The sequence below is a fragment of the Anopheles stephensi genome, chromosome 2 (assembly GCF_013141755.1).
Source record: "Anopheles stephensi strain Indian chromosome 2, UCI_ANSTEP_V1.0, whole genome shotgun sequence".
Taxonomy (NCBI): Eukaryota; Metazoa; Arthropoda; class Insecta; order Diptera; family Culicidae; genus Anopheles; species Anopheles stephensi.
The window spans coordinates 10671067-10697673 of record NC_050202.1 but is presented as its reverse complement, the minus strand read 5'-3'; the positions used below and the strand labels follow the sequence as shown (position 1 = coordinate 10697673).

The 26607-nt window shown below is 47.8% G+C and overlaps 1 protein-coding gene across 1 annotated transcript in view; it reads left to right on the top strand.

Annotated features, from left to right (window-relative positions):
* The window catches only part of LOC118503913 (putative transcription factor SOX-15), a 53808-nt gene that overhangs the window by 12985 nt on the left and 14216 nt on the right, over nucleotides 1-26607 (top strand). Inside the window, exon 2 of the mRNA XM_036037710.1 lies at nucleotides 12464-13107. Coding sequence (XP_035893603.1) covers nucleotides 12464-13107 — 644 coding nt within the window. The remainder of the gene's footprint in view (nucleotides 1-12463; nucleotides 13108-26607) is intronic.

Sequence of the window (26607 nt, the reverse complement as noted above, 5' to 3'; positions counted from 1 at the left end):
TACGCTGCTTGCAAGTGATCAATGATCAATGGAGCTTGTTGCAGGCAGGAAGAATGAAATTTGGAGTTCCATACATTGCTTTGGGGTGTTTTGTATGGCTTGGAGATTTTTCTACAGACACTTTTGGACTTTTTTAAATGAAAATGGCAAAAGAGTATGTCTTAGTAGGCCTCACCATGAAGACTCTTCCATTCTCATTTTGATCGGAATAGACAACTCCTCCCATGGGCTCACAGATAGTGTAAACGATAAGGCGTGAGTCATCAACACGGTCCGATCCGGGTTCAAATCTTGCGTCTCTGAACCAGTGATCCTCATAGTCAGAATTCGACTTTTCAGTTAGTAGAGATAATTGAGGTAATTAAGGAATTATGACTCCGTGAAGTGAATTAGACGAACCCGATCATTGCTGTAGGCCTTTTACCGGAAGCATATCGCGCTATCTGATCTCTCATCGATAAGTTCTGATAATATACGTTTCGTCCCGGGCACATCCAGTCATAAAAAAAGAAAACACCAAATGTTGTTGTCGTCACACTTGAGAAAGGCAAAAATCAATATCACTCAGAGCCGCCAGAACTGCCTTTGCCTTGCCGACGGGGGCATATCGCGTTGCAATAAAGTCTCGGTGGAATCTTTTTCCGTTTGCGTGCGATTTCTTTTCCACCTTCGAGTGGATCACAAACAGTGGTCTCGACCTGGCGCTAATCTCTTTGCCACACACACTCGAACAACCACTCGGAATATCGGGAGAGAGTACTTGTGTGGGGGGAACGATGGCGCGAAGGGGAACAATTAAGTGTCGCCTCTCTCGGTGTGGTGCATATTACGCTTCCGAGCCGAACCATTTTTAATCGATTGAAGTGGATATCGGAAACGATTGCGCACGCGAATAAAGATTGCAGCTGGTGGTGAACACTTACGCTAAATCAATGCGATTTTCTATGTGAGGTCTGGCGAGGAAAAACGTTACCAATTTTCGATCCCGATGTGTCATTGTTTTCTTGCACCTTGGAATGATGACAGCCGGGAGGGTTGGTTTCCCCAAAAACCGGGCAAAAATGTTTGGACGTTGTTGAGAACAATGTCGATAAACAATGGTCACTAGCGCGCGTAAGAAACGGCAGCTGAACGGCGTCGTGAAGTCGGGAACAAAATCTTATCCTAACCTTTAACCTTCGATCCGCCATTTTGCACCCGAGGGAACGCTGTGCGAGATGCGAAGTCCTTTGCGAAGTACTCATAATTAGGACCCGAGTTGTTCGCGCTACCCTATCGTCAATTGATTTTCCAATCATGATTTGTTTTTCCCCCCGTCCGTCCGGTTCCATCGTTCGTTCGTTGACATTCGTACCTCGGCTATTATTATTGTAGCTCACTGGTTCTAGTTCTAGCCGCCGGAGTTGCTTCTCGCGTAGGGGACCTCCCGTGGCGTTGGTTGGTTTGCATTTTTTTTCTACTACAAAACCCGGGAAAATGCTTCCCCGGGGCGTTCCATTATTATTCGCTTACCGGAGCACGCAAATCAAGCGCATTCGCACGCAGCAGGGAAAGTTTGACGTTTGAAGTGTGTGTGTGTGTGTGCGCGCTTTGTGTCATTTAGCCGGAGCCTAATTGACCGATCGTTTGGGCCATGCGGTTCTCATGGCTTGCGATTGGTTGGTGGCCAACGAGGCTTTGTTTTGTGCATTGTGCCCAACGAGAGTGCGGTAGAAATCCAATTTTTGGGCCAGCGAATTTAATTCGATCAAAGCGAGCTCCTTGTTCCTGCAGGACAAACCCTCCTTAGGCAAGAGTCACGCTCGTTGAACGATTATTAAATTATTTTGAAATGTTTCTATCTGGTTTGGGGGGAGGGAAAGCTAGGCTGTGAAGTACATTAATGCAAGTCGACCTAATACGCCACGCCACGGCATCAAATCAATCCTAAAAACACCCATGTGACAAAAGATCGACTTCCTTCCACAGTGCCACCACCTCTGGCCATCCGTTAATCTCACACATACATCGCAAACAGAACAGAAAACAGCGACCGTTTCCATTTGTCAATCATGCTTCCTTTTAATTAATCGTCCACCTAATGCCATTCATTTTCCGGCCCGTCGCACCGAACGTTCGGTGGCTGGTGCAACGTGCAACCATTTATTCGGTGCAGCACGCCGACGGGAGCAGTGGCAGGGGGGGAGGCGAGGGAGAGGTGAATTGTTGCGCGAATTGTTGCTCGGCACCAGCAAAACAACAGCCGTAACACAAGCTCGGGCTAACGGTGACGATTGGACACAATCGGCACTGGGCGACTCGGCCTTTGGGTGTTTTCTGCGGTGAGATGCCGCGTACGAGATTAGAGCACCGGCAGAACGCGCTGAAGCCCGGTAGCGTCTATTGTGAGTGTGGTTGTCGTTGTTGCGAATACGGTGCTGTCAGAAGGTTAGGTGAGAGAAACTGAATGAAAAATGAAGCACTGATCGAGAGTTGGATGGGTTTGCTAGGGGGTAAAGGAGAGCATGTGAAGGCTTACGTAGTAGTTGTTGATGCTGTGACTAGGAAATATGTGAACAAAAAATACTTCGTAAGCTTGTCCATGCCTTATGTCTAAGCAGAAAAATGTATAGGAATTTGAATTATGAAGCTTAATTTTCCCAAGTATGAACTAAGTAATTCCTATGGACTTTAGTTAGTTAATTAGAGTGTTTAGTCAGCATAGGTCCTACATTCGAGGAGCTATCTAGTAGTTTACAGTGAGCTGCCTGGTCTTCATACGGTAGGACTGGGGTTCAAATCCCATCCGGGGACCGTTCCCCCGTAGTGAGGACTTGACTATCCAACTACGTGGTGTCATTAATTCTAGTAAGCCAGAAATGGCAGGCATGACCTCAAAAAGAGGTTGTTACGCTAAGAAAAGAGCGAGAGAGTACAGTGAACGACTCATCAACAGCTCATCTCGAAGCAGGTGACAATATTTACTTTTGACAGATACAAGTGTAAGTTATTTGATAGAACTTAAAGCTAGAGTAGAGCTGGTTACTCCTCTCATTGGACTCTACAACCTCAAGAGGTCTAGGCCTGTCATTTCTGGCTTCCGTTGACTTCATTTTACCCTGAGCTGGACAGTCTGTCCTGTGTACTGATGGGATTCTAAAGATCACACATTACATTACTACAGATCACAAGCCACTGACTAAGAATTCGTTGATGAAACAAGATGGCCTGTCTTTTCTCTGTCGATGTTTATTTTCCAATATTCAGAAAACTTAGCATATTTTGCTGAAATTTTGGTAAATATCTTTGGAACATATAAAGCACAACTTAAACTCATCTAAGCAGAACTTCAGAACTCTCCACTAATTCTATCTCTTCTTGGTCTGATGACCTCTTAGGCCATGCCTGCCATTTCTGACTTACTAGACTGAATGATATCACGTGGTTGAATAGCCAGTCTTCCCTTATTGAAACCAGTTGGAATCCGCTTCTTAGCCCAATGGTTAAATCGTAGCTTATATATCATCAGTGATACTAGTTGTGAGATTTTGCACTACGAAATTGGTATCTAATCTTATCCAGCACTGACTGTGTACACACAAGTAAATAAAAAAATCAAGGAAATGTCTTGAGTTTTTCAAATAAACAAATAGAAACCAGATCAGCATCAAACTAGCTTTTTCTACTCTGATACGATACGTACGAGTTAAGCCAGTACTTCAGCTAGTAGTAGCTTCACAAGCAAAGTACGATCATCCATCCACCTACCTTGGCACAGTTCTAGCACATTGATCTTAGCATCATCATACCCTCACATTCAAACTGGGCTTAAAATTGTGTGTGTTTGTGCGCGGGGCTAAGGTTAGTACTCTGTACGGTATTTCGACATAATTAAAATTGTTGTTTAAACTATCGAGCTGCAGCTTGGAGGTTGGGAAAACGGGCGAAGGAAAAATAAACTATTTATTTTGTGCTACATAATTTGCATTTTCATTTGCAAACGCATTTGCCCCTGCTGACCTCTGCAACGGTTGGGGAGGTGAGGGAGGATAGCGCGATGAACTGTGGGGCCTTCCTTTACCGCTGGGGAGCGCTGTTGTTTGTTGGAGTGGAACCTCCTCACCCACACACATACACGCAGAGGGCGGATGGAAAGAAATTGGATGGAGATAGATGCCTGAAATCAGTTTGCTTCGATGGAGCTCGAGAAGCCAGCCAGCCAACGTCGATCTTCTTCGGAGAGTTGAACGTCTTGGTGCGTGAAGGAAGCCGTCGTGAAGCCATTTGCTCTCGCTCGGACGGACGGGAGTGATGCGTATCGGTAAAGGTGTGGCCAGCCCTCGATTTTCCGACGTGCCGAGCCGACGGAAAACTGTACCACCGATCCCCCCATCCCTGTCGGACCGTGATTGAACCGTTTCTAGTGCGGATCGTGATCAGCAAACAACAAAGTGCTCTCGGGTTTCCATCATTCCGGGCAGGGGGAAACCGCTGGGGGACCATTTCCTAATATCCGATTTGATGGTCGGTGGCACGGTGCATAAATCATAGCCACGACGGTAGTAACTCCAAACGGAACATCAAATAACAGCTGTTTGGTGCAATATCTGATGCATAATTTACATCAGAGACCCATGGCTGGGGCCAGCCGAGAACGGATCGGGGGTTCCTTTTTCTGCTGTATTATTTAGGCGGTAAAGTGTGTGGAAAATTTGTAACATCATCCTAATGAAGTGGTGTGATGATGGGCGGAACTAGGGTGAATATATTGCAGGGCTTTTGACGAAGGGAAATAGAAAATTGTTGGCTAGGTAGCTGGTTGGGCTAGAATATTGGAGGCTCTTGGGTAGCACATGTGCATACTATTGCAATCAAAACGATTCTTGAAGTTAAACTGAAAATCGTCAACCTAAAGAAATGATAGACTAATGCTATAAAAGCTCCCTCTTAGTATAATGCTATAAAAAGCTTCTCCCGCTTTGATGTATGACCTAAAGATGACCTCACACGTCGGAACACTTCACAGAAATATGTAGTCAAAAAAACCCTAAAAATTGCTTTATTAGTGTGCTTCTGCTAAGCTATTACAACATTTTTCTCTTATCCCATTAATCTAACCAGCCAAGAATGGAATGCGGATGATGTTAAAGGGTGGAAAAATTGAATACGAACCAACTACACCCTACTCATCTTGGTCATGGGACATGGTGCGATGATGAAACTGCTACATACATGACGAAGAGGTGGATATGAAGAGTGTTGGGCCGAGAGAGAGGAGGGGGAGGGGGGAGGAAAAAAAGCTCCCCCTTAGTTTTTCCCAACCCAACATTAACGCCTGCCAGGCAAAACGTTTTCCGGGAGAAAGAACATCGGACCGCATGATCGACCAACCATGATCATGGCAGGCCGTTTCTTTGTGCTTTACTCCCCTGTGTGTGTGTGTGTGGGCCGTCCCTCAGAAAGGAAATCACACCCTACCAGTGTGCCTGGCCAGCCAGCCTCACCAGCAGAGTGCCACTTTTCGACTTAGGGAACGTTTTTCCGCGTACGCGTAATTTATGATAAACTGAAAACATCATAATAACAGCGGTAATGGTGTACGAAAACAAAATTAATGACAACGATTTGGGCTCCTGTGCCATACCCGTCTACGCTGCGGATGACTTGCTGCGGACACGAACTTCCCCCCACGAACGCACCGAAGCGAAGATTTTCTTGGTGGTCCATAAATAGTGACATTAAATGGGTTGGCCACCACAGTTCGTGGTCTACCTCTCAGGAGCTATCCAATATCCAGGTGGAGAAGATGATAAAGCGTGTCCTCCCCGGGAAGTCTTCACAGCTTGAAGGTGATAAGCGGTGAGTTCTTCCTACTGGAACGGAAGATGATGGGACAATCAGCGGGTACGTGTCGGCTGATGAAAACCCACAATCAGGGACACGGCAAAAGCAGCGCCTGGGCGGCCATACGCTTCAAGTCATGTGTGATTTATGTTCTCCGGTAGGCTTTTTCATGGATGGACGCCCGGTTGACCACTGTTACTGGGTCTTCAGGTTGTGGTCAATTTAGCCCCGGGTAATCCAATCGGAACCGGTACCGGATGATAATAAAACGGTGCAGAGCATGGAGGCGAAGGAACGTGGCCTAGCGAGGAGGTTTGTTGACACGGTTTTAGCACCTAATTTAACAGTGATTACTATTTCACAGCTGGCTGCTGACCGGTATGGTACCGGTAAGAACACGGGGAGTCCCTCGCACGCAAACATTTATCACACACACGAGCCGTGAAATGAGCGTGTCGCCTTTTGCGATAACAACAACAAACTGCGGGATGTTTTTTGTTTTGTTTTCGTTTTTTTTTGTTGGAAAAAATGGACCCAAACTCACCGCATTTACCGATAATCACCGTCGAATGTCGAACTGCTTTATTATCTCGTTTCGTCTACTAACGCCACACAACTGTGACACGATTTATCAACTGTCACTTTTTTGTTGTGTTGGGCTCCTTTGATTGCCATCGATTTAGTCGTCGTCGTCGTCTGTCGTCTGTCGTGTTCGGTTCGGGTGGCGGTCGGGATTGACATTTGTCATCGGCGTTGTTTTGACAACGTGATTCGATGTTTTTTATGGTGTGTTTGACATTCAAGCGTTCGATCGTTACATAGTGAGTAACACTTGTACAAGAAATGTACCGACACGTGATAACGGGCCGGTCTGGTGGTGGATATTGTTTAACACAGCACGATCCACAGGAATCCTCCGCCGAACAGGCGCCACCTTCACCAAAATAAAAAATCGATGAAGGTAAAAACCCCGACACATCAGTCCTATCAGCCAACACCAATCAGTTGGTTCGAGTTGAGTTTTTAATTTTACTTTACCGATCGGAGACACAGACTCGCACGTCCAGAAATGTACAAACCGCGTCTACGAACTCCCGCCAGCCACCAGAACTAGTAGTGGTGGACATATTTGGGGCTGTCGGCGGAAATCGCCACAGCAAGTTATGTGAAGATATTCGCCCGCGTTGGGTTTTGCGATTTTCTGATCGAGATGCGTCGAAGCCGGTCCCCCATTGCAGGCTTGCATGTCTCAAATATTTGCTGCTCGACGGTCTTCATAATGACATTTGATTCTGTTGGTACTGTTATGTCTGGTGTGTGTGTGTGTGTCGTTTTTGGAGTCAGCGTACGCCAGCGAACGCCGGTCGGCATACTAATCAACCGTTGGCGATGAATTGTACTACTGCGCGGGCTTTGTCCGGCGGCGTGTGTTTGGCACAAGCTAACATGCCGTTAAAATAAAGCCCAAACATTTAGCTCCAATTTATTTGAATCGGCTGGAAGATGTCGAGCTCGGTATAAATGCTCGCGCTTGGGTCATAACTATTTAAACTAACTTGCCCCGACCGGCCCAAAAGCTGGATCTTCAACTGGAGTGTTCGTGGGCAAGCATCAGACCCCATAACCAGTTACACATTAAACGAAATGTTTGTTTGTCTCGGACTCCGTACCGGAGTCGGGTCGCTGTGCGTGGCGTTGAATGTCACGACTTGGTACAACTGTGGTGACTTTCCCGCAGAGCCGGTGACATTGCTGAAGAAGCTACGCCACGGCGGTACAAGATCTCCTGCCGTAAGTTTTCGCTTCGCGACAGATATGGATCTCAGGAAGACTTACTCTAACTTACCACAGTCACAGCTTCGCTCGGTGTTCCAGAACATCTTTCCAACTGCTCGAGAGAACCCCCAACCGAGAGTCTGCCGAGGTTTTTTGTCCCAGACTGCTCCAAAGATCGTCCGTAATCGGTAAGGTTCCTTGATCTTTTTGCGCGCGATGCTTTTTGCTGTGACCGCTGCTAGAACGGTCACAAAATGACCGGCCATAAAGCGCCGTAATATCCCTGCTAAATGTCTTTGATGGTGTGTGTCCTTGGAAACCGTGGCTGACCCCGGGAACGCGCGTTTGATGCGACCCGAAGCGTTTGCCGAAATAAGCGCTATTTTTGTGAGGAATAGTTTATGATCAGAACTGCAAAAACCCCGCAACGCCCGCAACAGCTGAGCCCCCGGGGTGTTTGATGTTTATAAGCGGATCATTTTCCCTGAAGAACTACGCGCGAGGGGTTAGAAAGCCGAAAGGGTAGCCGACAAGAAACACAAAACGGGATGATTTGTAGCGCATCCTATCGGCGGGCCGGAATCTTCGTCCGCCGGTCGCCGGACGTGGCGACAAACTCGGGGCAGATTTCGGTGGTGGTGATCCATCCAGCCGTTGATGGATTCGACGTACTGACCACGGCCGGGACCTGCGGGAAGCTTATCTCCCGCTGTCGATCTCGCTTTTGCGTGGCTGCGTCTAGTGATGACGAACCCCCGGCTCCGGCCGAGTGAGAGAGGTGAGGCCTTTTTAGGCACGATCTGGAAGCGGCAAGAAGCTGGGATCGTTTCCGAGAAGGACGCGTGTGTGTACCCCGTGAAGAGTCCCGTTCGGTGGACGCGCGCGCATCTTCAGAGACTTCAATTTCGCTACGAGGTCGGCGTTAGATGGGTGAGATCTTCCCGTTTCGAATAAAGTTGTTGATCGCGTTGAGAGCTTTCGGCTACTGGGACCAAAACCAAAAGACTCGAGGGATAAAAAGTGCACGTGAACCGTATGGACTTGCGTGATTTATCGCTTACAGGTCCAAACTTCAATCACGCTCAATCGCCTTAATCCTCCCCCCCCCTCCCCAATAATTTCCGCTCACAAATCTCAAGAAGTCACACACGGGAAGAAAAAAAACCGAGCGCCAAGCTCGTTCACTCCAATCAATCACAGTGAGATGGGGTTTGGGTTTTCCAAGCTGCTTCTTCAAGGGGAGAAGGGTCCCGGATCTGGCCGGTCCGGATGATAGTCGATCGCACTCTTCCCTACCGTCATCGCGAACGAATCAATCATAATCGACGATGTGAAATTTGTCACCTTCCAGACGCAACCTCACAGCGCACGAACAGACGCCAGACGATAAGACCATCGCTGGAAGAATGGCACATGATTTACGGACAGCGTCCTGCGGTGGCTTCAACCCAACTGGCCCCGGCCAGATTGTTGTGGTGATTTTTAACGCCTCGTAAAAGCACTGCAACTACAAATATCGTTTTTCGTAAAAACCGGTTGGAATGAGTCATTAAAAGACGGCCCTGTACGATTTGTGGTGTGCAATCAAACAGTATCCGCACCGCACAAAAGAACCAGGACGTGCCGGCACGTGCGCCATTTAACGCTTTAACTTCGTGTGTACCGTTACCGTGCGTGTGTAGATTTTGGGACAAACTCTCACTCTTCTCGCCACACGCCGAGGTATTTCCGGACGAGGAGGTCAACATGTCTTACGAGATGCGTGCGCGCGCGCGCACGTGCGTACGAGGATGACACGATTTGCGGAGGCGCTAGAGATTTGACAGTTGTGATGTTTATCTGTCAAGCGTTGGGGGCGTGTGGAGCTTGTGGAGCTAGAGCTAGACGAAAGCCCCAAGCCCAATCTATGGACGAGAGAGATTTGGACATTCGAATCTCCTAATGTATGTCCCTCTGGTGGGGTAAACGATTGTAGACGCAAGATCTTGCGAGGATCATCTTGTGACACGTCCGGACCATTCGTCGTGACGTGACACGGAAGATTCAGGTTAGCTAACAGCAAGTACAAGCATTTTGCGCACACAAAAGCCGAACAAACAAACACACACCGAATTCTACGAACTTGGAGCAGTGTCGGGGATCGTGGTTCAACCTCGCAAGATGTGCATGTCATAAACTGAGAAGTCTCATGGCCAGAGGGTAAAGTTCGTGCCTGTTAGACATTTGGGCCGTTGTTGTGCTGTTTGTTTTGGGCAGGAATTTTATTACACCCCGAAAAGCTCGAGTCGCGACTCGCGATGTCCGGCGAAGCGTAACCCGACGCACAACGGCTTGGTGGTCAGTCGAAGGGTTCAGGAATGCGTCAAGGTTTGGAGGGTTTGTTTTGTGGCCTCATTAAAATGTTCTACCCATCAAGAACTTTGGAGCTAGTGTGCAGAACAACAAGAGCCGTCTCTCGAGTCTGGAAGAGACATTTGTCCAAGTCGTTGCAAGCGTTCTTCACCACAGCTCCGGAGACACCATGCTCCAAAACAATTGTCATTTTCACTTTTCCAATGTAAACAAAGCGTTCTCCCTCTGAAGTCCCCGCTTCGGACCTGCAAATATCCCAACCCACCCACGGTGCCCGAAAGGTGTTTCCCATTGTCCCACCGGAACTTTAAGAACTCGTTTGCCTTTGTGTGTGTGTGTGTGTGTGTGTGTGTGTGAGAGCAAGTACACTCCAAAGGTTACAATCTCAAGGACGAACTTTTTCCCTCCTCACCGGCATGCTCCGGTTGGGGTAAGTTCATTGTGCCGCCGCACCAGCTGATCCATTGTTTGTTTCCATATAAGAAAATTGAGCAAAACCCGGGCGATGGATTGTCCCAGTGGCCCGGTTTTTCTTCCCATTTGCCGGGGCACTGCCGGGTGAGAATGCTTTGCTTTTGTTTTTGGAAGGGGAAAGGGCGGGCGAGGGGGGGAGGGAGTGGAGTGGGTGGAATTACTACTACTACTTTGTGTCAAAGCTACCACCCGTCCCCGGGAATGTCCGGGACCTGAGGCTGAGAACAATTGATTATTGTATTAAAATTACCCAGGCCCCAGGGTTCGGGGTTCTCTCCGAGACGAGACATGATCTTTGTCTGCCACACACATACACTCTAAATGCGCTTGAAGGGGTGTTTGTTTTTTCGCGAATTCGTCACCAACCCTGGGGGGGGGGGGGCGGACCAGACCACTGGAAAGACTAGAAGAATTTGCCAATGGCAGCAGCTAGTTGAGACAACAGCAGGTGCATGTCAGACAAAGCACGTGCGCGTCTGGGAACAAATTCTTCCCATCATCATTGGGGACTTTCGGTTTCAACTTGATTTGGTGTGTGTGTGTGTGTGCGAAACCCTTCCTGATGGGGAGGGAGCAAACCATCAAAAAGGGAGCAGTTTTCGGTAGGGCCTTTGTTGTTGAGATATTTCCCAGCGAAGGTTATCAGCAGGTTCGGGGGCGAGATGGGAGAATCGAAAACAATCGTCCCGCAACGGTGATTTTGATCCGATTTGATCGTGTCCCTAACCTGGGGAGGTGTCATAGCACTCTCTGTGTAAACTTTGAACTCAGCTGATTTCTTTGGGACAGAACTAGAACAATACCTCCTCCTGATGTGTCGGAGTCGGTGGCCAATAATTTGGATGAGAAATTCTCAGAGCATCACTTCCGGTGATGCAACTCGGATGCGAGGCAGAACAAAGCCACAACAAAAGCCAGCTGATCGAATGGCCAAACATTGGCGTTGGATGGTAATGGTCCCGGGTGAACTTGAAATATCCCAACTTCCTTTTCTGAAGAGAGAGAGAAAGAGAGCGAGGGAGTGAGAGAGTACTTCTCCACCCTTTTGGGTGGTTGAGTGGGCGAATGGTCCACTTCCCATAGGGTGAAGCGGCTTCGATTTGCATTGCATTGTTGTCTGGATGGCGCGTGGTCGTTCGTGGAGCTTTGCATTGACTGGATGCCCTATCGCGTGGTGGATGATTTTCTCCTACGTCTAGGTTTCCTTGTAATTGTTTGTTGCTTTGACTGTTGTTTTGGAATACTAATTTCAACATATTGACATAATTCTTCAGAGCAGTTTGAGATAGAATTTCACCTCATCAAGAACTTCTTCTCCCTGAGAGACCTTCTTCCTGGAGCTTAGGCCATTAGTAAAAGCCCTCCAAAATCAATTGATCTGAGCTTGATCTTCACTATCGCCAGATCAACAGCGCTTACCGATCGGACCACAGAAACAATGCCGTGATACCGTAATGTACGCCGAGCGGAAGCTAATATCTCGGTTGTTTGTCGGACCGTTGTCACGATATTCCGTTGCTAGCCGTTCGTGATTTCTCGCTACACTGGTTACATTCGCGAGATCATGATCCCCGATCAAACCAGGGGATGCCGATTCGTGAGGATCATCTTCGATCGATTCTCGTGGACAAATTGGGAGGCTGCTGGGCGAAAACGTGTTGCGGTCGAGCTTACCGCCCGTCGGCACTGTTGGTGGTCCTAGTGCGTTATCTAGAGGAGCAGCCCGATGCTGGCGAGGGCACGAAGTGAACGAAAGCCGGTGAGCAAACATGGAAACCGCTTCAGTTGTAGTAGCTTCTGCTCCACCGGTCGAGCACGACTACCGACGGCGACGTCACCTACCGTGTGACCCATATCGTTGCTTATCGTTAAGCTAACATGGCACGGGAATCGGTCCCGTAGTCCAGTTTTCCAGACGAGAGCTCTCGCTGCAGGCGAATCAGCTTGAGTTGTGTGGGGGGTTTTATTGCGTTTAATCTATTTATTTGCCACCATAAATCTAATTCTAATGATCGATTCCTTGTTCTTGTGCTTACAGTTCTCCTCAGCATCAATCGCAACAGAGCTACCACCGGAACTACGAGGACTATGTCCATCCGATGCAACAGCAGCAACAGCAGCAGCAGCAGCAACAGCAACACAATCCAGCGGCCAGTTCGCCTCTCTCTACTCTCTCCCAGCACGGTAGCATGTTGGCCCCGCAGAGTCCCAGCATGCTCGGCGGAAGCAATGGCATGATGCCCTCGCCGCTAATGCAGTCCCACTCACCGCTGCTCTCGTCCAACGCTTCCCTGCTGCAATCACAATCCCCGCTGCTGTCCAGTTCGCCGCTCATGAGCCAGTACAGCCCGTACCACCATCAGGACGTACCGATGCCGACCATTCTGCCCCAGGACGAACCGGGCGGTGGGGGTGGCGGTTGGGGAGGGTACGCCCTCACGGCGGCCGGTCCTTATCAGAGCGAGTTCTGTGCCTCCAACTACGGAGTGCTACATCAGCGGCAACCGTACGGTGGTCCACACGGTCCCGGCAAGCTGGGACCGCACGGAGGGCTAAAGAGCGCCAAGGAGGCCCGGATCCGGCGGCCCATGAACGCGTTCATGGTGTGGGCCAAGGTCGAGCGGAAAAAGCTGGCAGACGAGAATCCCGATCTGCACAATGCCGATCTCAGCAAAATGCTAGGTAAGTGCGCTAAGCCCGGGCTCCGCGGGGGGGGATTAAGTGATAAGAGTGGCTTGGTAGACGGCGGGTTGATGTGTGTTGAGCCTCATAGTTTATCGGGGTAGGTCAGGTACCACACATCACCGTGGGACTCTGTGGAGATATCTCCCGATTTATTTATAGCTCAATCCAATTTCGTCCAAGATTTGTACTTCAATTCATGCTCCCAACTGCGCTTGAAGATGTTCAGCTCTTTGAGCTCGTCTGTCCTGAGGTCTATTTATCTCGCGCATTACACAACCTTTCTAACAAACTTCGATCGATCGACATCCGGAGCATGTGTGTCGACGCATCTTGTCCCCAAAACGGCGCAGTCATCTACACCATCATTATCAGTCGATGGCGCAGCCTAATGGCACATCTGATCGTTCGAAAAGGGGGAAAAAAGGGCTTTTCCAATCAAACACTCGACTGTCCCAGCTGTCAGTGGAGTTCGTTCGTTCGGCTGACCTTACGGCAAAACCAACGCGCACGGCCCATGTGCTCAATCAATGACCAATCAATCAGTTTAATCACCAAATTTAACCGTTCGGAGCTGTCTTAAGCAGGCGCAGGTAGTCCTCGCGCACTCTTTCTCTATCTCGCGTGCTAGCCGTTTTGTGGCTGTTGTTGTGGTTTTTTCGTCTTCACAAGTGTACACAAGGTGATAAGATTATGGCTCTTTTTTTTTTGGATGACCATTTGGTCGCCGTAACAGGTAGCAGCAGTAGGCAAGGTGGACAACGTTATCAGGCACGATAAAGAAACGCGTTACGCTTCACTCGCTGCACTCGAGCTCAGTGGATCTTGTGATGGTTTAATAGCGTTTAGAGTGTTAAAGAGCTAGAACTCGTATGTCAGGTGTCCCGGGTATGGCTGGATGAAGATGAGATGAAGGTTTCACTTGGATTTTCTAAGTTTTTACCCTAACCTAAGACCCCTTTAGCGATGAGTCACTTGACAGTGCTGGGGATTATCGAAATTTCCCACCTGATACGGATCTGACTCTCGCGACTAGAACTCGCCGATTAGCTTTACGTAACAATCGAACCCGATGACTCAACTGGCAACAGGGGATAAAGAGTACACGCCGCTACCACACGAGCTCAATCGAGCTTAATTTCCGCTGGAAGCTGTTATGCAGTTTGGACATTGATTCGGAAACGAATAGAGCGACAAATTAATCATTGATTGAACATTTGGGTTCGAATGCAATCGATCACAGTGGGAAGCGGACAGGTAGTGACCTGATGACATGATCTTCAAACGTGGCCACTCCTCAGCGACGATCGATTGTGATTGTTTGGAACAGGAAATTGTCACGATCGGTCAGACTGAGGTACAGAGAAGCCGCTCAGCCGGAGTGGACGCACACAAAGGTTGAGTAATTGAGTCGGCCGGATGACACAGTGGAGTAAACATTGAGTTTAAATCAAACCATAAACCGAAAACCCCGAAAACCACGGGATGGTTTTATAATCCGCAAGTCCCTAAAACAGCCAAACTAGGCAGCTTAAGTAGATAAGATTAATAGAATGGTTTTGGGCCGATTTGGATGACACATCCGATTTTTGGGGCAAAACAACACACTGTTGATGACTCACGTCAGGGATTTGCTATAAAAATGTCTTGCCGTGTTTATAGCATTAAGTTGAAGGATTCAATCTCGGAGCTAGGAAGCAAGCGTTCGTTCCATCAAACCGGCCATTTCCTTTTTCAAGCCGTAGCATTCCATATACAAAGCAGACACGGTCGGGGGGAGGCCGAGTTCGAAAATAAAGCCAGCCCGAGCGCTGAAGACTTCGATTCGCTTCAACTCCAATTAGGGCCAAAGTGTGCCGCATAAATTATCTCAGTATCGGGTGCGATTCGTGTGTGTGTGTGTGTGCGTGGATTCCTGATTTATTTATATTTATTTCTTCGCTCGGGTTTTGTTTATGGCACGTCGCGAACTTGAGGCGAACTACGTGCAACTGCGAAAACGTTCCAAGAAGACGGGCAACAAATACACCTTCACCGATGCACATTTGCAATGGAGAACATCATCGCAAGCTGCGACTCGGATTCAAATTGGAAGCGAGGAAAGAGCGAAGAAACCACAAGCAAGAAGCGATATTCCGGTTGATCTTGAAACCGGCAAGAATCGCCTCACCACCGTCAGGATTTTGTGCCTTGATCGTTCCGTTCGGTAGGTAACGCTCGATAAGATGAGATGAGATGCTGCAGGTGAGAAATCTGTCCTGCTCTCACTCACACACACACACGCACACTCTCGCGGTCTACTCTTCACGTGAGTCTGGTGCGTTTTGTACTCCAGTGATCTCTCTCTTTCACCAGCGAGCGTCCGTTTCATTCTCATATTGCGCCACTGCTCGCTCTTCTCACAGCTTCTCATCGGCCCCGGGCAAGCACGGGCAATTATAGACACCGCCCTCTTTTAATTCGATCCGATTGGTTGATTTACCATAACGGCGTGCTTTGATTTCACCCCCGCGTACCGTACCGTGCGACCAATCCGCGCAAATTCCGCGCAAAGGGGTTCGTCGCTTCGCGCAGCCTCCTTGCGAGAGTCTTTCGTTCGCTTTCGCTTTGCGCGTCCGTTTCCGTTGGGGGTTGTTTCTTTTTCCGGTTGTTTTTCCTTTTCAAAGCGATTGCAGTTTTCGCCTGTCGCAATGGTTGCAGCTAAGCTCGGCGAACGGTGGCTGTAAATCAGATTGTTTACAAATAAATCAAGCAAACGGTAGGCAACCGTTGCTACTAGCGTGTCGTTTCCGAACTTTGTTTTTTACCTCGTAAAAGCCTGTCGATACCTTTCGTGAGAGTAATGTGCTTCCCGATCGGCACCAGCACCGTACATTCATCAGTGTAATCGTTTTAACGGCGGATGTGCAATAAATTGAACTAGTCGTGACGCGATACTTAAAAACCCGCGAACGGGTAATGAGGATGCCGCCAACTTCTTTTCACAAAAAGGCAAGCTTGTGATGTACAAACTACGTGCTGCTAAGGTAGTTTATATTTTATGCGACGATTGGAAACGAGGTGCATGCATGAATTATGTAGCTTCGGAAGAAAATGGCCCTCCCGAAGATTGCACACAAAGTGATCTCTCGCCATCGACCTACTCTCGGCCTAATGCAACCTCTCATCAGCGACTCTTTTTCTTGAGGCCATTTAGACAGTGGAATTGCACCATTACCACCCGGCGGTACGCAACCACCATTTTACGACAGCCTCGAAAGTGGTCCAATTTGGTCCAGGGCGAGTAATTATCGAAGCAATTTTTGTTGCACAGAGATCTCCAAAATGACTGGTACATTACTGCGCAGTACACCTTCATGATTGCTTCGGTTCGGTTTTTTCTTTTTGTTTGGGGTTTTGTCCTTCGTGGAGCACTTAAGGCGACGGGGGTTGAAACTTCCAAAATACTAGAGCAGTCGGTTTGACTTTATGCCTCATCTTTTCGAGGTCGATTTCACGGAGATTCAATCCCAGGGGCCGGGCGAACGCCGCATTTGAAACCAATCCATCCATCAACTCAACCGCTTTTTTTTTTCGAGACGGCTTGCGATGCGATGTTGCGTGAACCGACTGAAAGCTGGACAGCGGCAACACAGTGACTCGAATCATCCAACCGATCAAGCGACATGCAAATGAGCGCTTTTTTTTCGGTTGAGCTAAAAATCGCCCCCAAAACCGGTGATGGTGATGAATGAATTCTCCAGCAAGTGGAGGCGAGTTGAAGAGAAGGCAAGCTTGAAAAAAATAAACCAGACACACACACATCACTCTAAACTGATCAACCTAAATTCTCGTCATCGTAAAGTCGGGTTGGGCTTAAAGAAGGCAACCAGACAAATGGAACAACAACAAAAACACACACACAACGCACAACCACCTCGAAATGCTCCAACAAAATCGACTGTTGCGCAGTTGGGTGGGTGCAGTGTTTTTTTGGGAAGAGGGGGGGACGGGAGACTGCGAGGGCACAGTTTTTCCCGGGCGGTCAGCTCGAGAGGGTGCAACCGAAGCCGGAAATGACGATCCCTTCCTTTTTTTTTTTGGGGCCGAACGCAACCAAGCGCGAAGCGTGGCCGTTTTGTGCAGCGGATACGGATGGGGGGCGCTGGGAGTGAGACGAAGCAGAAGAAGAACGGTGCAACGCAACCCTGCCGGTGACTTGCCGACGATCACTCTCGCACGGTCGTACGATCGTTCGATGTCATCAATGTTGTTATTGCGCAAGTAGAGTAGAGCGTGGAGTGAGAAGGAGAGCGCAAAAAAAAGCATCAAATTAAGTGTAAGGCCGTTCTCGAAGCAGCGCGAGGCAGGCCGATATTGAAGGGTGTGGGTTCCAGCCAGTGTTGCTCGGTTGGCCCGATTGAAGATAAATCACCATCCCTAAAATTTAATTAGAATTAAAATTAAAGCTACAAACAGGCGCCACTCATCCAGGGTGTGCTTGGGATGGACCACACGAGAAACTTTGAACAACCTGATCGCTTGCTGAATTAGCTCTCGGAAACAGAAATAATTTGAAGATCTTGATGTCTACCAGCTTTGAAGTCAGTAGCGGATTCAATCGGCAGGGGCCTCCTTGACCAGCCACCATCTCTCTAAATAATTTATTCTCCAGAACTCCTCTACGTCTAATGTCTAAAGGGACTTGCCATCTAAGAGATATCGTCATCTAAGAGTCTCGTCTAAGAGATCAACTCAAGCCTCATGCCTCATCTACTTCAGACATCATATTGAAACAGTCCTTTTCTACTTAGACATTTAGAGTCATTTATGGGGTCTTGCGATGCACAGGGCTCAAAAAGCTTCAAGAGTCATGATCCGAGTCATTGTCGCCACAAACCTCATGTTTGAGTGAGTAAGCTTAGTCTAGAATTTATAGTAGTTTAGTGTTCGATACAAAGATTAAGATGAAATACACTTAAACCTTGGTCATTAACGCTTTAACCAGTGAAAAATATACTCTTGTCGTAAAGCGCCCTCTATATGTCAAGTGAGGAAAGTACTATTAAAACACTTAGGTGAGGTTATTTTTCGTTAATTTGAGCCTTCAAAAGCAATGTTTCACCTAAACATGATGAAGGCTCCCATTTAAGGGCAAGATTTTTTTTTCATGATAGAGTTCAGAGGACGTCGTTTTTCTTCGTCGACCCAAAAAAGCAAACCCCCCTGCCCGAAATGTAGTTAATTTAGTTTTTCATTGCCTACGCCACCAACTCAGTCAAAAAACTGGGAGTCGAACCGGTCCAAAAACAAGCTCGTACATTGCGCACACGTCGGGGTTAGTACCTACCAACTTTCCAACCACAGTCACAATCCGAGTGAGGACTATACTCAGTTACAACCGGTTCAACCAAAATAAAGCTCTCTTCCGTTACGGGCCGAGACTGATGGAGGTAAAGGAAAAACAAAAAAAACAACCCCGTAAAACCGTCAAGATGCGGAGTTTCGAAATGGAACAGATTTTTTTTCTCCTTCCTTTAAGTACCCCTGCTCAGATCATCCAAACTCGAGGTTCACTAATGAACGACAGATAGACACCCCCTTTTAGCGGGCTGTGGAAAGATAGACACCAATAATTGCTTCGACGAAATCGACCACCGAAACCCACCCTCCACGAGCGGGGGAAGATTTTTTGTTTTTGGATCTCTACTCTTGCCTCAAAATGGCCGCCCGTATTGGAACGGTTTCGAAGTCTGACGGTGATTGCTTGTTGAAGTGTTTGTGTGTGTGTGTGTCAAGCTCTCTACGCAATAGTAGACGAAAACCAAGATCACCTTCGACACCTGGTGTGTAGAGATTCGAAACGAATATAAAACCGTATCTAAAACCCGTTCATGGTGCTTCGCCCGAGGGCGCTAATAGCTCGTTCTCATTGGCTTGAAATTAAGTTCCATGTGTCTCTCCACGCGCAGAAGCAGATGGTGCCGTAATTAGATTTATTTCGTCCGAAGCGAACTGCCGGGGTTGCCGGAACGACCCCGAAAAAAGATCGTTCAATTGCGTCGAGCAAGAGACCGCAGACGCGTCATTAGCTTTAATGACAAATGTTTGCAGCCAGAAGAGGCCGTGAAACCTGTGAAGCTCAAAAACAGAGCGGGAAAGGATGACATTAACATTTATCGACATCAAATCTGATTCGCCCCTACGCTCATCAGCAAGAGCCCCGGGGGATCGTCTTCGGCGGTTTTTGGTGTGCGTTCCTCAAGATGGAGATTATTAAAGCCTTGAAGATCGTTCGAAAGAAGTATCTATCAATCCGTTCCATTCGCGGAACTTCCTACCCGTACGATTACGGCAAAAAAAGAAGGGTGCAAACATGATGGTGTAGTGAAAAATTCGTTCTATCCCCTCACACGATCTGCCGATCTGCCGATGGTAGATCGATCCTACTTAGCATTGTTAGCGAGACGAGCGAGCGAGCTTAATGGGCGCAATTGCATTCACTGTTCGTTCGTCATCCACGGCCCTGCCCTGCGGGAATGATACGCCGATTCCGGGTCCTGCAAGCATCCGATTGCACACGACAGATAAGCCGCCCGGTGCTGCACGCACATGTGCCCACGGTATCGATGATTTACAAATCCTTCGACTCGTTTACATTCGCAAGCTAAAAATGGGAATCGGTCCCACTGCGCCTCTGATCGATATCTGGATACCTGGACGAGCTGCCATTTTGTCGTGGAAGCGCTTCGGATCCGATTCGATTGCAGCGTTCTTCTTCGCTGCAAGACACACCGTTGATGGATGACTCGGGCTCGGAACAGCTCATGGTACGAGCACGTGCACGGTTCGGTGTGCATTTTAACATTTCCGTTGACATTTATTGCATCCGTTCGCGGTCGGGAGAGTTGCGCCAAGGTTGTACTGGGGCAGCCTGCTCGGGTGGTCGTAGTCCTAGCTCAAAAGCAAATCGGAGTGACTGCGTTGCGTTGTGCAGATTTATGTTTTTTGTCGGCGAAGGACAGCTGCTGAAGGTTGGCTGAGTGAAGCAGAAGAACAAGTGGAGCAAGTGGAAGTAGACACCGCTTGAGATGTGACTGAATGAACAGTAGTTGAGGTTCTTTAGTTAGCTCAGTCAAGAGTCATTTTCACTTTTCTGTTGGAAAGGTGAATAAGGCCGTAATGATTATTTTCTTGAGCTATAATGGCGAACTTCGTCCCATCTCTCAAATAATGATTTGACTCCATTTGACAAAATTCAGATCGGTTAGCTATGTGTGGAGATTATGGAAGATGTTAAGGATCTCTTATTTGAAGTATTGGAGATTTTCTTGGAGGATTTTTGGGCCTTCCGGTAAATGATGCCTAATGTTGTTGTAAGAGATTGAGAGTTGTCAGAGCTACTTGTAGGTTGTGTAATACTTGTCGACTGTTTCCAAGATCCAAATGATCTCACAATCTCTGATCCTGCTCAGAGAATATGGCAAATACAGAGAGAGTATGTTGGATCCTCAAGGTTTCTTTTATCATCTCAGAAGTTCTTGGTATTTTTAGGACTTCTACTACGTCAAGCACGTCGCCTGCCGATGGTAGATGCGACAGCAGCGCCGGTCTCCACACGGCAGAACCGAAGCTCAAATCCCATCTTCGCCGTTCCCCCCCCCATAGTGAGGAAAGACTTATCCAAATTTGCGATATCAATAAGTCGAGTAAACCGGAAATGGCAGGCATGACTTAAACAGGTCGTTAGACCAAAAATAAGAAGACTACATTAAGCTTGATATTAATGGAGTAGAGTTGATGTAGTCAATAGGGTCTCACCAACTTCAAAGCTATTATCTTAGAAATTCTTGAACTGCGAGTTTAGAGGAGCTGTGCCATGTGAAGCGCATAGAGTTTGACTTAGTCGATAAGGTGTATCCAGCTTCATAAGCTCTTCCACGCATTGAAGTTGAGCTGTCTGAAGCCCATTGTCAGTTGTGCAATGCTTGTCGTGTATTTCTAAGCGCACCGAGACCTCCTAGTATCAGACCAAGTTCGGTCTGATGGATGCTGAAAGATCGTCCATTTTAATTCTTGGACCAAGGCTTTCGGGGACTTGTGCTCCATCGAGTCTGAAGACATCGTAAAGGAGTGTAGTTTGTCGACAGTACACTTAACAGTGATTTTTTATTATGGATTTAGTGTCAAGTCACTACAAGCTCCTATGTCGTAGCATGCTTCAATTGAGAATTCTTAAGTTTTCAATGACCCTAGATTTTCTTCTCTTTCTTCTTGCCTTAAAGAACTGCTTACTAGACATCTTAATACCACGGAGTTGGATAGACCGTCCTCACTACGGGAGCACAGTTCAGATGAGATTCTAACCTCGGTCCTACCGTGTGAAGACCAGCGCCACTGTCGCTTCCACCGTCGAGCCGCCCCAAAGACCATGATCTTCTTATGAAGTTGACAAAGTTTCCAAAATGTTTGCGTTAACGATCAACGCCAAAACGAGACACCGGATCCCTCGCTTTAGTCATAAAAAGAAATAATCATTTCCAAAAGCTCATCGTCACCTCCGCCAAAGGCCTGACCGTTAATAAAATACATATAAAACAAAACAAATCAATGTCCGCTCCGTGTGTGGAAAATTGATTTTCTCTCCTCCACCAGGAAGGTGCACAGCAGGAATCAGTTTTCAAAACGGTTACCAGAAATAAATATGTTCTCTACGCTTGCTAATTTTACGATCACCCGTTCGCCCGGATCGATCAGCGCCCCGGCTTCCTTCTTGAATGTCTTGTTGGGGGTGCGTTATATTTCGCATTTTTTATTTTCTTCCACTTTGCGCAATAAAGTACATAAAAATATTTCTCTCTCTCTCTCCTCACCTCGCCAGCACGAGCTTCGCAAACACGCGCCGCACAAGCCGTGCGATGCGATCGTGCGGCGCAAAACGTAAAGCCTAAAGTTAGGCCCTGTTTTGGTATTCCGAAGGGCGCTGCCTATCCCCATAAAGCACTTTGGCGCACACCGGTCAGTTTCGGAGGCGCTTGATGAGCCTGATGGCGCTGGACTTCTGCTGCTCGCTTATCGCCCAGCCGCGTGTCCTCTCTCTCTGCGCTTTCCTGTGGTCAGCAAATTCCCCAAAAATGGCAACCGGCGTTTTGCAAAGAGTGCGGACGACACCGTGGGTGATAATTAACGATGAAAAGCACGCAAAATTACCACCGAACGGTAGCGTGGAAGGGGAAACGAGAAGATGGGAAGAGTTTTGAGGTGGCGATGCCTGTGGGTTCAACAAGGGAGGCCCCGTTTTGCGTGTCCCTTATGCGCTGGGTGTTCTTCCCGGGTGCAAATCACCACTTGATAGAGTGTGTCGCCTTAATAAATTGCAATTTATTACGTGAAGGGCGAACCTCGAACACATTCCCGGTTGCCGTGGAAAGCTGAATGGAGGATCAAGAACCCCAGGCATGACACAGACACAGGTTTCTGAAGGGTCCGGAAGCTCAGCAAGAATCGCAAAGCATATTTTGACACATAATAAATTTCGCCACAATTTGTGTGACTTCGCTAGGGAGACGCACTTGCGCCCAGACGTGATCGTGGTGCATTCAAGGTGTGCAGTTCTTCTGCTGCCTCCCGTACAAAGTAGCGCATAATTTATGGAGTTTGGTTTGGTCGAAGGAAGCCACCACGATGATTAATACTCATTAGCGTTGGACGGACACTCAGAATCAGCAATTCAGCACCCTCAGGAAGAGTTCCATGTTCCCTTCGGGGAGTTTTTTTTTTGGGAGTGGAATTGTCCCTCTCTAGAATATTTATTTGGTAGAATTGATCATGTCTAATAATTGCAACTGAAGCCTCCTACTGCGGCCTGCTCACCCAAAACCGTAATAGAAGAACCTAGAGAAGCGTCCCAACTGACCCCATCGAGGTATTACGTATTCCGATCAGCTGCCAGTGATTGAAATAAACATTTTCCGGACGAAAGCGTGCCCAGCGTACGCATTCGGGTAGACCGGGCGGACCTCTCCCTTTCTCCCTCTCTCTCTCTCACACTTCTGCAGCCCAGAACGCCAAAAGAGGGAAATAAAAATTTATTTTATAAGATATGGCGTGTCGTGTGTACGTAAGAATTTTGTTTAATTTAGCTTCGTTTTTTCACTCGAACCGGTAGAGAACCGGTAGAGAGAGAGTCTCGAGTAAAAAAACGGGAAATTGAAGGGTTGAGGTGGGGGATAGTTCTTCGGTGTGGGTGTGTGTGCACTATGGAGGGCGATCGATTAGTTGGAGCTGATTTTTCATTCATCACAGACATAGAGAACCCCTCGGAGGGGGATAGAAGCCGGAGGTGGTTGCAAAGGGGTACATTAATCTCTTTACGCATCCGGTTATGCTGTCGAAGCCCGTCCTCAGGGTTGAAGAGACCCACGGCCAGGGAAAGTACCGTTGGGTGTCGGCGAGGGTGAATCAGCCGTCGTAGCCAGCGCTCGATCGCGCTTGTTCGGGGCTGATTGGAGGCGCAAATGTAGGGCAAAGGTAGATTTAATCTGGCCCCCGTGTTATGCATTTCAATTACGAGCGTTTCCTGTGTAGCGTCTTCTTTTTTTTTCTGCGGTGAATCACATGAATCATGCTTGTTTAGACTGGACGGTTGGCTGCTCGGTATGCTTAGAATCGCACCAACCATCTGACATTTCTCATTCTAACTGACGGATGACGTTTGAAGCGTTACCGAGGGGCGAAAGAAAAAAACGCTTCCTTTCTTAGGGTGTGTGTGTGTGTGTCGCAATGCAACTCATCCCGCCTGCTGACAGCATCACATTGATAATGATGATGGCATCGTTTGGGGGGGGGGCGGAAAAAGCAGCAATCGCATTAAAGTTAATACACATTTAGCAAACGGACGGCATTACGGCCTCAAAACACTGCCCCGCGAGCAGTAACGTTTAAACGCTTGCAATCTCCAGGAAAAGAGCGCGTGCTACAATTGCTGCAGGTTGTTGCATCGCTGACAAGTGCACCCCGACCCGAGTGAGGGATTGCAGTAGCAACAGCATCATCATCATCATCAGCTGTTGCTACTGCTGTCTGACTGCCGCGAAAATTACTATCAGACATCAGGGCAGCAAACAACGCGGACATGGCGGAGAAGAGAGAGAGAGAGAGAGAGGAGGAATCTGGACTGTGGGAACAACAACAAGACGCTTGCGATGGAGAACAATGGGAATGGCTGGATATTTTGCAAAAACCCTCCACTACTTGCAAACGCACAGAAACAAACACACAGACACAGAGTTGGGTGTGCAATTATACTACTACCGCACCGTGAAACGGTGACTGCAATTGCAGCAGCTGCAACTAATCTGCACTCGCTCGCTCGGTCTCTCTATGTCGGACTGTTGCGCGATGTTCGTTCTTCTGCTTCAGCGATGAAGTGTTAGATATGTTTCCCTACATCGCACTCTAGGAGATTGGAGCATCTGGAAACAGTATCGGAGATGAGATTAGGAGAAGCAAAAAGCTTGTCCGACTGGACCATGTAACAGTATCCATCTTCTTAAAGTTCACTTCAAAAGTATTGAAAATAATGCGATGCTAGCTCAAAATTTCTCGTTTCCTTATCACACACACACATACATTGAGCTGCCATCTTTTTCCCTTCCGGTTCCGTCATTCGTCATTTACAAATCACGCGATGACACGGAGAAACGTCAACGTCACACTGTCTGTCGCGATTCTGACGAAGATTATTCCACTGTTCGATGCGATATTTTATGATTTTGTTTTCCTGAAGGGAGAGGGCCTCGGGCCGATGTGTTGAACGATCAATCGATCGTTTGTTGCAAGGGTTGTTAGAGCGGTCACGATCACGTATCCAATAGAAAATACAACGTTAAAAGCGGTGCGGGAGTATGAAGTCATAATAGTATAAGAATAAATTGAAAGGTGATTATTAAAGCTGCATTTGAGGACTCTAACACTTCAGAGTCCAGAAGGTTTCCTCAAAGATGTCTCCTTGGACATCGGGGCCTCCTTAATAATAAGAGCTTTTTCAAGATGAAGCATCGACCTAGATCTCGTATTCGAGGTCTGGCATCTTCAACTTCAAGGACTCTTGGTGAGGTAAGGCTATGACGGAATGACTCCTTGGTAGATGAGATCTTTTGGACTACGAGGTCTCGATTAAGCTTGGATAGAGATAGCTCATTCGACTGCAAAGTGTCTTGGTGAATGAGATCACTTGGATAAGGAAGTCTCTTGAAAGATGCAGACGCTAAGGTGACCAGGCCTTTTCGTCATTTCTTAGTACATGAAGCTTGAACGGAGTGGGCCTTCCGACTGATAGCTTTCTGAATCGATAAGGTAGTATGAACATGAGGTTTTCTTGTTTTCTTGGACAACGAGAACCTTTTATGATTGAGAGGACCTTTGGAGGAAGATGCCTCTTGGATTACAAGATCGCTTGGTAGAAAGATGTTCTCTTCGTCTACAAGAGCTCTTGTTGATGATCGATCGAGCCGAGTCTTGGTGGTAGTGGCCTATTTGACTACGAAGTTCTTGGATAGTCTAAGCCCCTCAAACAACGAAATCTTGTGGTAGAAGAAGCTTAGACGAGGTGGCCACTTCGATTACCAGATCTATCGGTTTGCTAGAAAAATTTCTGAGGAGGTCTTTTAAATGTTGAACGGCGAAGATCCCGGGATAACGAGGTCTCTGGATAGCTGCTGCCAACTCCATCCACCAGCAAGCCTATCACTGATAGTATACGAATAGAAAAAAAAAACGCTTCAATCCAACGCTTCACTCAGTGAAAAATCTGTGGGCAATTACTATCAGACATTAAAGAGTGCCCTCTATCTGTCAACCGTACAACTAATCTCACTATAAACAGCTCGAAACACCCTCAAACACAACGGAACGCATTTCTCACTCACGAGAAACATATTTCCTTTAAAGTTTTACCCTCCTCTTTACGATAGTTGTGCGACGCAACAGAAGCTACATTGTAAGATGCGCCCAGAGTGTGTCTATGATGTGCGATAAAAATCAATCCTACCGCGCATGTTCGTAGCTGTGATCCGATCGAACGAACCACTCTCAAAAAAAACGCGCCTCCATCACTAGAAAGCGATGCTGATAACGCCACCCGCTTTTCCGTTCCATCTAACGGCACATGATCTCATCCCTTCCCTTCCGCCCTCAAACAACAAACCCCGGTGCAGGTGCAACAATCTCGATCGGTCGATCTTCATCCACCCCACGAAGGTGGGCTGACTGATCAGATCGAGCCGTCCCGATTAGTGGAGAAAGAGCACCGTGCTAGATGACGATGGTGAGGAAATTAAAAACTAAAAGTAAACCTTCCGCATTACGGACCCGACGGTGTGTGTGTGTGTGTGTGTGTGCGGTTTGATGTTGCTATTGTTTTGGGCCGGGATTGAACCGGCGCACGCAATCCGGCCCGCACTAATCCTCACCGTGGTGTACGCGCGAGCATGGTTTCCTTTTTGGCGGAGGAACTCCTCC